Below are 12,123 nucleotides of genomic sequence, written 5' to 3' on the forward strand. Positions count from 1 at the left end.
TATGTATTACTTATACCATTGAGTTTTATAATTGCATGTGTTTTATGGTATTAATTAGTGACCTTTTACTTCAGCTTAAAGAATGTATTTTAGCAATTCTTGTAAGATAGGCCTACTGATGATGAACTCCCTTAGCATTTGTCTGGGAAGGTTTTTATTTCTCCCTCATTTCTGAAGGGCAGTTTTGCTGGATAAAGTATTCTTGGCTGACAGGTTATTTTTGTTGAGAAGTCCACTGTTAGTCATATTGGGGCTCCCTAGTGTGTGATGTTTACTATCTCTTGCTGCTTTGAATTTTAACAATTATCTTTGAATTTTAACGGTTCGGTTATGTCGTGTCTTGGTGAACTTCTCTTTAGGTTAAATTGGATTGGAGACCTCTGAGCTTCCTGTACCTGAATGTTGGTGTCTTTCCCTAGATTTGGAGAATTTTCAGCCATTATTTTCTTAAATATGCTTTCTGGCCATTTTTCTCTCTCTTTTTCTTCAGGCACTCCTGTTTCTCAGGTGGTGTCTCATAATACCTGTAGGCGTTGTTCATTCTTTTTCATTCTTTATTTCCTCTTCTGACTGGATAATTTTAAATGTTCTCTTTTCAGGCTCACTAATTCCTCTGCTTGTTCAAGTATACTATTGAAGTATTTTATTGAATTTTTCAGTTTAAATACTGTATTTTTTTATCTCTAAGATATCTATTTGATTTTAAAAATTTGTTTCTATTTCTTTGTCAAACTTACTGTTTTGTTTGTTGTTTTCCAAATTTCATTTAATTTTTTAATCTGTATTGTCTTGTAGTTCCCTGAACATTTTAAAGAGAGGATTATTCTCAATTCTTTGTCTCTGATTTCATAGGTCTCATTTCTTTAGAGTCCATTATTGGTGCTTTATTACTTTCTTTTAGTGGTGTCATTTTTCTGATTCTTCATAATCCTTGTATCCTTGCATTGGTGTCTGTGCACTTGAAGAAGTGGCCACCTCTTCCAACTTTTGCAGGTTTCTGCCCTACCCCCCTCTCACCTGAGGTGAAGGGGATAGACCTTCACTGTTTAGCCTGCAATTCTGGATTAGCCATCTGGTAGTGACCATAGGCAGGCAGACCTTGTTGTTGGGTGCTCTAGCTGGGCTGCTACCTGTGCTTTGAGGTCAGTGGAGCTATTGGCTGTGCTCCATGGCCTTGTGAAACCAATGGCTATGCTCCATCAACCAGTGAGGCCACTGACTGGGTTCCAAGGTCAGGTGGAGCTGCCGGCTGGGCTCTGCAATCACCTTTGCTTGGGCAGGGTTGCAGGCTATATTCCCTGGCTGAGTGCTACTGCTGTTTAGAATCTAATTGGGTAGGGTTGCAGGCTGGGCTTCAATGGTGCTGGGTTTGCTGCCCAGCCACTCGTGACAGGCAGGGCCAGAGATTACTCCATGGTATGCAGTCACAGGTTTGCCTCCCTGCCTGGGCCTGGGCAGAACCTCAGGCTGGACTCCAAAGCAGAGTGGAGTCACTGCTTAACTGCTAAGATTGAGCAGGGCCAGTTACTGTGTTCTGCAGATACGCAGGGATGCAGGTTTGCCTCCTGGCCTCAGGAAACTATATGTACAGCTGTGAAGTTAGGTAGGGTCACTAGAGTCTGGCAGGGCCAGATGCGGACCTCCACAGATTTATGCTAATGCGCACTTGCTTCTGGGTCCGGGGAAGCCATAAGCAGAGTACTGAGGCTGGGTGGGGTTACCACTCGCCCTCTCAGTTCTTATGGGACCAGATGCTCTCTTCTACACTTAGGTGCCACCGCATACTTACCTGCTGGCCTAGGAAAACTTTAAGCAGAGAATTGAGACTCTGCTTAAGGGTTGGGGAAGGCTTGGGTGTGATAGTGGTAGGGACTTGGTTTGGCCCTGCCAAACCTGTCAACTGTGCTTTCTGCAAAGCAGTGCTTTTGACTGGTCTCTCTGGTCTGGTGCTTCCATTGGCAGGTATGCAGAGTCATTGTCAAGATCTGTGCTGTAGCCACTATGAGCCCCATCCCCTTCTTTGTTTTTTGCTAACCCCGGATGGTCTAGCCCTGTAGGAACACGTGGGGTAATGCACAAGTGGGCTTCCTGAGAAGCATCCCGGAGTGCTGAGTCAGTTGAGTGTTCACCTCCAGCTTTCTTTTTCTGCGGTAGAAACTGTAGGCCCAGGGGACTCCTCCTGTGTGGTACTTAACTGGCTTGGAAAGAGGTGAAACTATTCCTTTTAACTGTGCCCAGCCTTCACTGATTTTTGAGACCATATATGATTCAATTTAAATAGACTAAACTCTTATTATAAAATAGGCTGGGCGTGGTGGTGGCTTATGCCTGTAATCTCAGCACTTTGGGAGGCCGAGGAGGGCAGATCACAAGGTCAGGAGATCGAGACCATCCTGGCTAACACGGTGAAACCCCTCTCTACTAAAAAGTGCAAAAAAATTAGCCAGGAGTTGTGGCGGGTGCCTGTAGTCCCAGGTACTTGGGAGGCTGAGGCAGGAGAAAGGCATGAACCCAGGAGGTGGAGCTTGCAGTGAGCCGAGATCACGCCACTGCACTCCAGCCTGGATGACAGAGCAAGACTCTGTCTCAAAAAAAAAAAAAAAAGGCTTTAATAGGACTACTGATAAAGGTTGCCATCAAACAAACACCCACTTAGACTGAAACCACGCTAAGTACTTTACCTTTATACCTTATTATTTTATCTTATTTAATCTTCATTGTAAGTTCAGAAATATCTTCATTTTACAGGTGAGGGACTTGAGATTCAGAAAGGTTAAAGACTTGCCCAAGATCACAGCTAATGATGGCACTGGGATTTGATTCCATTTCTAACTTCAAACCTTGTGTGGTTTTCCTTATACACCCTTCCAGTACCTAGCTGTTGCTTATACCTATTATGCCAGATAATTATCTCTAACTATCCTTTTTTTCTAATATTGTACCCCCCCACACACACATACACACACAAACATATATAATGGAGGGAAATAATTTCTAACAGAATTCATAACAAATGAATAGTGTGTTTCCCTTTGTATCTTAGCCTACCTTTGTTAGGCCGGTTTTTTACTCTAGGGCTCAATTTGTAGTGCTGCTCAAGAATAAACCCTCTTGGCTGGTGGTGGCTCATGCCTGTAATCCCAGCACTTTGGGAGGCTCAGGCGGGCAGATCACTTGAGGCCAGGAGTTCAAGACCAACCTGGCCAACATCGTGAAACCCTGTCTCTACTAAAAATACAAAAATTAGCGTGGTATGGTGATGGCGCACATGTAATCCCAGCTACTCGGGAGGCTGAGGCGAGAGGATCACTTGAACCTGGGAGGCAGAAGTTGCAATGAGCTGAGATCATGTCACTGCACTCCAGCCTGGGTGACAGAATGGGACTCCATCTCAATAAAACAAAAGAAAAGAATAAAATATCTCCATACCTTAAAAAGAAAGTCTGAGCCTCTATTTTTAGACATAGTGATAGATTTGATACAGACCAACATATTTTATCATTGTTATTTTAATTATATGCTCTTGCCAAAGCACATTCTGTGATTTTGTGCTTCTAGTCGCTTGTTTTCATATTGAGAACCGGACACTTCTCTCAAATCCCTTTTTTAAAGATGGAGGTATAGATAAGTGAATTAAAGAAACAGGTAAAAATAATAATAATTAGTGTTCTAAATTCTTCTTAACAGAACTTTACAGACTAGCATGGCAAAGCTTCTCTCCGATCTTAGTGTGGACAGTGCTCGCTGCAAGCCTGGGAATAATCTTACCAGATCACTCTTGAACATTCATGATAAACAACTTCAACATGACCCAGCTCCTGCTCACACTTCCATAATGAGTTATCTAAATAAGTTAGAAACAAATTACAGTTTTACACATTCAGAGCCACAGTCTACAATTAAAAATGAGGAAACCATAGAGCCAGACAAACCCTATGAAAATGTTCTGTCCTCCAGAAGCCCTCAAAATAGTAACACTAGGGGCACGGAGGAAGTATCTGCACCTGGAATTATTTCTGCCCTTTCAAAACAAGATTCTGATGAAGGGAGTGAAACTATGGCTTTAATAGAAGATGAGCATAATTTGGATAATACAATTTACATTCCTTTTGCTAGAAGCACTTCTGAAAAGAAATCACCACTTTCTAAGAGACTGTCCCCTCAGCCACAGATAAGAGCAGCTACAACACAGCTAGTTAGCAACAGTGGACTTGCTGTCTCTGGAAAAGAAAATAAACTGTGTACACCTGTAGTCTGTTCCTCTTCAACAAAGGAAGCAGAAGATGCACCTGAAAAACTTTCCAGAGCATCTGATATGAAGGACACACAGCTCCTCAATAAAATAAAGGAAGCAATTGGTAAGATCCCTGCTGCCACCAAGGAGCCAGAGGAACAAACTGCATGTCATGGCCCATCAGGTTGTCTTAGCAACAGCCTTCAAGTGAAAGGCAATACTGTCTGTGACGGTAGTGTTTTCACTTCTGACTTGATGTCTGACTGGAGCATCTCTTCATTTTCAACGTTCACTTCTCGTGATGAACAAGACTTCAGAAATGGCCTTGCGGCATTAGATGCCAACATAGCTAGACTCCAGAAGTCTTTAAGGACTGGTCTTCTGGAGAAATGAATTCAGAAGAAAACTCATCGAGTGCTTCTTTTTAAAACTAGAACTTGACTATATTGAATGTGTATTTTTCTTTAGTGAAATGATGTTTTATATTATTAATTATGTGTGAAGTAATACATTGTACAAGTACTAATTGTATTGTTGGGATATATTGACACTGAGGAGCTTATAAAAAGTCATCTTAAGAAGTTGACAATTGCTACAAGAAGAAAGTTGTAGATAACTGGGAAATTACTGTGAGTAATGTTTTATTTCAGTACTTAGCAATTAGAGTTCTTTTATTAAGATGTATCTGCTGGATTAAGGGTACAGGTTGAAATAGTTCTGTGGTTGTCCTAAAAGATAATGGGAAAAGAATCTCTGGATGTAAGTTTTTCTGTTGAAACTGGAGGTGTTTTTTTTGTGTTTTTTTGTTTTTTTCTGTTTCAGTATATATATATATTTTTTAATAGCAATGTGTTTTTATTAAACATGCTATGTGCCACAGGCTAGTGTTGTTGGTGAGATATATAAACATTTATTTAAAGAGAAAAGTTACCAGTATCTACACCTCTTAAAAAGCATTGATTGGTCTAAAAAATATATAGATAACATCCTAAGTTAACATATGGCTTCTTAAAACTTGGGCACTTTTATTTGTTTTTATTCCAAATTCATGTTTTAAGGCCTTTAAAGAATAGTCAGACTGGTGAGTGCTAACAGATAAGCTATAGTTTGGGAAATTTGTGGGTTTTTTAAAAATAAGAAATGTTTATTTTTGTCCTTATATTTAAACATGATGGTATTTGTAAATCTTGGCATTGATTGTAATTCTACCTTTTTGGAACAACTTTTTTTCCAGCATGTTAGCTGATAATATTCTGTATTCTATAAATAATATGAAGTAGATTGATCTCTCTGCTTCTCTATACCACGACTTCTTAGCTCAGTATCATCTCCCTTCATGTAAGCAGCACATTTTAACTCTTAGGAAGCTGAATGTTGTGTTATCACTAATACTTTGTACAGGTCACCTGCCTACTCTAATTGTCTTTAGTACTTGGACAGGCTTTATCATTAAAGAGTGTTCTCCTAGGCCCAGAACCTGCTCGTGTTTTTTTGTTTGTTTTGGTTTTTTTTTTTTTTTTTTAGGTGTTAGTGCTATAGCGTTTGAAGGACCCAGCTGTAGTCTCTTTGATATGTTCAGATTTTCCAGATAGAGATTTAAGTCTAAAAATTTATTAAGTGAATTCTAAACTATTTCACACAAGAGTCCATTAGCATCTTTAATTTTCTTTAGTATTCATGAATTAATTTATTGGCATCTTATTTTGAGGTAATAGGCCACAACTCTTTAACAAATAAGTTCAGAAATAAAAAAAATAAGAAAATTGTGTCATCTGTCTACTCTCAAATATTTAACTTATTCATATGCAAAAGTAGAATCTTAAGATTACATGGTAATACAAGAAGATAGTCCTATTTGGCCCTTAACGTGGAACAGGCATCCTTATATGCAAAGGAAATTTATAAACCCTTGTGGGTTTAATTAATTAGTGATTGTTATAATCAAATTAATAGTTTAAGAAGCAAATGAGACTAGAAATTTCTTCAGGGACCTTCAGCAGATGCTTAGTATTTGATGTAAGACATGCACATGAAATAGAAACATGAAAGAATTTGGTTAAATTTCAAGGTGGAATATGAACCTAGCACAATGGATGGAATAGATAGTGAGTTTTATAGAACTTTAGAACAGAAGGAAGCCAAGAGTAGAAGAGGACCTAGAAGAGACAACTTCATTTGGAAGAATACATAGGATTTGGGTAATCCTGTGAACAGCCTTAAATGTTTCCCCCTTAGAAAGTCAGTATCATCAAAATGTGGGGATTGAATTTAGTATATTAGGATGGTGGTAGACCAACCTGACTGAAACAGAGGTGGGGATGGGGTGGTAATAATAAATGAAAAACACACAATTAGAAGATTTGGATCAGTTGTGTGATGTCTTCAGCTCCAGGCTGAGGAGTATCCATTAAACATTAAGTCATTGGAGTATTTGGGTATCTGGTGGTGGTGGTTTTTGTTTTTTTGTTTTCAATTGAGGATTACCAGGTGAAGTTGGGTATTCTTTTTTTTTTTTTTTTTTGAGACGGAGTCTTGCTCTGTCACCCAGGCTGGAGTGCAGTGGCCGGATCTCAGCTCACTGCAAGCTCCGCCTCCCAGGTTTACGCCATTCTCCTGCCTCAGCCTCCCAAGTAGCTGGGACTACAGGCGCCCGCCACCTCGCCCGGCTAGTTTTTTGTATTTTTTAGTAGAGACGGGGTTTCACCGTGTTCGCCAGGATGGTCTTGATCTCCTGACCTCGTGATCCACCCGTCTCGGCCTCCCAAAGTGCTGGAATTACAGGCTTGAGCCACCGCGAAGTTGGGTATTCTTAAAATGTCATAGAGTGATAGTAAATAGGAAGGATTAGAGGAGGGAGAGACTGGAGACCATTTAGAAAACTGTTGCAGTAGTTCAGACATAATCCTGTGGCAATAGAAGTGAAAAAGGAGAGGCAAATTGAAAATTTTTCAATCAGCTGGGTGACTTAATAGGAACTAAAGAGGACAGAAAAATCAAAGATGACTCCAAGGTTTTCAGTTTAATCAGTTTGAGACACACTAAGCAGTGTCTAAAATGAAAAGTGAAGTTCCAAATTGTCTTCATTAGAATAAAAAGGGGAGGAGAGTGTCCATTCTCAGTCGTCTTTAGATCATCTCAGCAGGAGTCAGCATTACTGCCCCATCATAGTCTCCAAAAGGTCAGGCTGGTCCCAGATCCCAGCCCTCTCAGCCTTTTCAGATGTCCTAGAGTGCACAAAGCGTATTAGTAGATCTCCAGAGTATCTGCTAACCTCTGACACACTGAAATTCATGTCTCCTGATAGGTATTGAGCATGGAATGAGAACCATCCTATGGCATTTTGTCACTATTTTACTGTCTTTGATCTGTGGAGGTAATGTACAACCTTTTACAATGAATTTAGTATTTGTGAACACCATTGAAGATAAAAGGTAGAATCTGATGCTATTGGACCAACTGTAGAGATCCTAGGGACAGGGCTAAAGAACCAAAGAAGTACTTAGCACATGTTCTTCCCTTATTCCCACCACCCCTGGAGTTTAGTAAATCAGAAACCTTTGCTTTTCACTAATGGTGGCATTTTACTTCTCAAGTGCCTTAAAAGTGATAAAGGCCTGCTCCAACTACATGGAAAGTAGGGCAGCATTGTAAAACCTGCTTAGGTAAAAAGGGCGTGCAGCTTCATCACAGCTGACCAGGTAGGTATCTAGTGCTCACATTCCCTCAGCTAAAGACTCATTCACTCAATGAATGAAATGAAAGCTCTAATGTGTGCCAGTTACATATTATAGGCTCTGAGAAGACAGCAATAAACAAGACAGACATTCTGTCTTTAAAGAGCTTATGATACAGTGGGACACAAGCCAAGTCCCACTGGACTTCAGTCATGTAGTAAGTTCTGTGAAGAAAATAAAGCAAGGTAAGGGAACAAAGAGTGATAACATTGGCTTAAGTTTTACCTACTAGGGTAACAGGCCCCTTCTCAAAAATAATATTTAAGGGTCCAGAATTTAAGCAACCACTAGGGAAAGTTGGGTTTGATTTGTAAGTTAACAGTCCCTTAATCATTTTTCAAATGTTCTAGACTTCCTTCTGCTCAGAATTGCTTCAACATGTGGGTTCTAAGACTATAGCATGCCTTAACACACACACACTACAAAGCCCCTTAACTTTTCTGGATGTATTAATATTAGCACTTATAGAGAACTGGTCACTATTTAAAGCTGTTGTCTTGAGCTAACCCTCCCATAGAATTACCAGAGATGATAAGATCTTAGACTTCTGAAGGGTTTAAAAGTTAACTTTTTGAAAGGACTATAGAAATAACCTTACTGTTACACCCAAAGAAAAGAACTGTTCTACGGTGATACTACTAGATACCTACTACTAGAAGATTCTAAGCACACCAGGGGTATTCCTTTTGCCTGGACTGCCTTTTGCTCAAGCTCTTCCTGACAAATTTTTTTTTATTCTTGAAATCCACAGTACTACTTCTGTACCTTGTATATACTTCTAGTGATGCCTTTATCAGTTTACATATCAGCCTTTCCTACCCTCTACTCTTCTTGAGGACAGGGACCAGGATTGATTCATTTTCAACTGCCCTCATGACCCTTGGTGACTATCATATAGTTTGTACTTAATAACTGTTGTTGGACCTAACTAAATCTCTGCAGATGATCACCTAGGCATAACTTGATTTTCTGTTGGTGTTAAGTTCATGAAACAGCTTGCTGATAGCTTTATTACACACGTCTAAGTTCCTAGCATTAGCCTCCCTGTGCCTTTTATTCTTTATTCAGTTACTAAGTTCTGAAACCAAATTCACTTACTGGCAAACATTTGCACACTGCTGCTTGTGCTGTGGAGAAGCCATAGATTCTTAAATATTTAGGATAGAAACTTCTTTTTAACCATGACACTGGTGCAGAGTAATCTATCCCACCAGCCTGCCTCACTAGTTTTTGGGAGGGATGAATGTCAGCAAAGCACTGGAAAACTGCAGGGCACTGTACAGTCTGTGACTTAGGACAATATTTAAAGAGTCTTCACCATCCTGCTTACCCTCTTCTGATGTCCGCCAGTTTGTCAGTGAGTCCCTTAAAATGTAAATCCAGAAATTAACTTCAGATGTGATCTGATCCAGGTGGACAACAGTTAGATTGTCATTTTCCTATAATCTTATAGTAGTTTTAAAGTGGACAAAGCTTGAGTTGGCTATCTTAGCCATCACGCTGCAGGTCACATTAGGGCTGTAGTTAGTTTCCCGATAATATTCACTGTCATTCTTGGTGTTGAGTGGTACCATGTTAGGGCAGCTGGGGCAGGAAGTCATGGGAGGCTGTTTCCATCTAGCTAGACATGAGCATTTCCTCGAAGACTAAGACTAACTAGTTAAGTGGTCTCAGCTGCTTCTAAAAGAAGAGCTCAAGTTTACCACAAACTCAGTGCTTGCTCTCCTTGAAGTCAGGTCTGCTTTTAGAGACCATGAATAATGAAATATGAAAACTAGCATGTGGAAACTGAAACCAGACATACTTAAAGAAACTTGCTCAAGGCTGCACATCTAACACCTTAACCAGATGTTGTGATTCTCAGTTGCCTTTCTTCATTATGTTGTCTCCCTGATGACAGCTCAGTCTCATGACCACTTGAACCTTTGGGGCTCCAAATCTGTCACCAGAACCTAGCTCTATGCCATTCTGTCTCTACTAGCATGGTCTAATAATAAGGAATTCCCTCTGGGATTTATTATAAGGATTAAATAAAATTACATGTGAAAATGTTTTGCAAACTACAAACATTAAGTGGATGATAATGATTACTAATTACATGTAGTTGGTCTACGTGTATGTATGTGTGTGTACTATAAGAGACACTTAAGGTTTTACTTTTGCTTTATTAAAGGTACACAGTGTTCTTAAAATCTGTTTAGCATGTGGCATAATGCTAGTAAAACAATTTCCCCACCTGTCACTTGGCCAATTCCACCAAAGTCATTACTAAAACTTGTTTTAAAGTAGATGGGTTTTTCTCCCATCAACACTGGCATTCAAAGTGAGCTCTGACATTTCCAGGACCCCAGCATTATCTTCTGCTCAGCCCAAGGGTAAGAGGGCTCATTTCTCCACAGAAATCTCAAAAAGACATGGAGAAGAACACAAACTGTGCAAGAGGAAAACTCAGTCCCTTTTGGAGCAAGAGACTTACGTTTGTTCAAATCTATAACAAGAAATGTTGTCAGCCGCTCAGTAGGGAGCACACGGCCAAGGTACATATTTTCATACCACCATCCTTTCCAGATTATTTTGCACTTGGCTGTGAACTCTAGGCCCAGAGTGGGGTAAGAGACCAGATTCAAATATTTTAAAAATAAGGAGCTCCAAAACAAGCAGAACAGACCGTCTTGGAGGGTAGTAGTTTGTTTGAGGTTTGGCAAGAAGAAAGTAGTAAAGGAAAAATAATTTTCAAACCCAGAGTCTCAATGGATTAAGATAAAATTAATCTTTTCTCTTTTTTTTTTTAGGTCAATCAATATGATTAGACTTGCCATCTTAGGATAGGGAGATGGAGCAATTGAAGATGAAACAAAACCTAGAGCAAATCAGTAAATCACATTTGAAAAAAATAGGTCTTCACTATTTAGAGCAGTGAGCTATATTCTAACATCATCTTTCCCCAACACAAAGCTTGTAATCATCGTTTCACTAGAGACTCAGTCCACCATCACCACCTCTTCCCTCCCCATATCCCAACCAGTCTACAAATCTGTCTGGTCAGATTTTTTAAATAATGACGACAAAACACTTAAAGCAACTTCTGTCAACTCCTAACATACCCAGAAAGGGTATGAGAATTTAAATTATAGTTTTGTATTATGTCTTTGGCCAAAATTGGAGAAAATGCCATGGTATATTATTGATTGGTATAAAACACTGAAACAGGCAATGATAAGTTGGTGGTTAAGTTCACTTGAATAACATGGTGCATTAGAAGAGCAAGAGCAGTGGATCGAGTCAGGTGACCTAGTGATTCCGTCTTTATGTGTTATGTGACCTTCATTCATTTACAATTTATTAGCTGTCTGCTGTGTGCTACATACTGAGCATCTAAAGACAAGTAAGACAGTGTGCCTTTGAAGGGCCCAGAGCCCCAGTGCCTCCCAAATGAGGCGATACGATCTCAAAGACTCACTCCAGCTCAAAATCCTAAATTTTCCAAGAAGAAAGATCACAACACCAAAGTAACTAGCCACGTGGCTCTGGTATGTCTTCCTACCACGTTGGTATCTTACAGAATTTTAGCTTTGGGTTGTGTTGCTCTTTGTTTTGTACTTTCTTTCCTTCTTTCTTTCATACTAATATCATGGGTCCTCTCCATATTTATTTTTCTTCTTATTTTAATTTCAAAGAGTATCTTTGTGTGGTAACTCTGAGGACTTGAACATTTTTATTTTACCCTCACATTTAAATTAAATAATTTACACTGGTTCTTAATGGGAAGATGGTAATGTAAAGTTGCCCCTTTTCCCCCTTTTGCAGAAACCAAGAAGAGTACAACTCCATTTGCAGGGGAAACAAGGAGAGAGCTCTAAAACCAAACCACAAAATAGCTAGAGGGACTGGAAAAGCAGGAGTTACCAAGCAGGAGTGCATAGGAGAAGAGTGGATGCCACAGCTCCAGATAGCAGAAAAGGCTAGCAGACTACATTTCTCGAAGACGAACAGTTTACCCAGAGGTGAAAGGGTTTTTTTAAAAATATATTTTTTTATTGATGAGGTCTCGCTGTGTCACCCAGGGTGGAGTACAGTGACATGATCAAAGCTCACCGTAACCTCAAACTCCTGGGCTCAAGGCATCCTTCTGAATAGCTGAGATTACAAGAGTGT

General features: G+C 39.7%; 1 protein-coding gene across 4 annotated transcripts in view; it reads left to right on the plus strand.

Annotated features, from left to right (window-relative positions):
• LOC105470263 (coiled-coil domain containing 14) overlaps positions 1–5,654 on the plus strand; it is a 54,406-nt gene extending 48,752 nt beyond the window's left edge. For 3 of the 4 annotated variants that reach the window (XM_011722060.2, XM_011722061.2, XM_024789263.2), the window contains one exon: positions 3,688–5,654. In XM_011722060.2, coding sequence (XP_011720362.1) covers positions 3,688–4,627 — 940 coding nt within the window. In that variant the 3' untranslated portion in view covers positions 4,628–5,654. The remainder of the gene's footprint in view (positions 1–3,687) is intronic. The other variant, XM_071092339.1, reaches the window with a different exon arrangement.
• Positions 5,655–12,123: the final 6,469 nt, after the last annotated feature.

This window comes from Macaca nemestrina, chromosome 2, assembly GCF_043159975.1.
Source record: "Macaca nemestrina isolate mMacNem1 chromosome 2, mMacNem.hap1, whole genome shotgun sequence".
Lineage (NCBI taxonomy): Eukaryota > Metazoa > Chordata > Mammalia > Primates > Cercopithecidae > Macaca > Macaca nemestrina.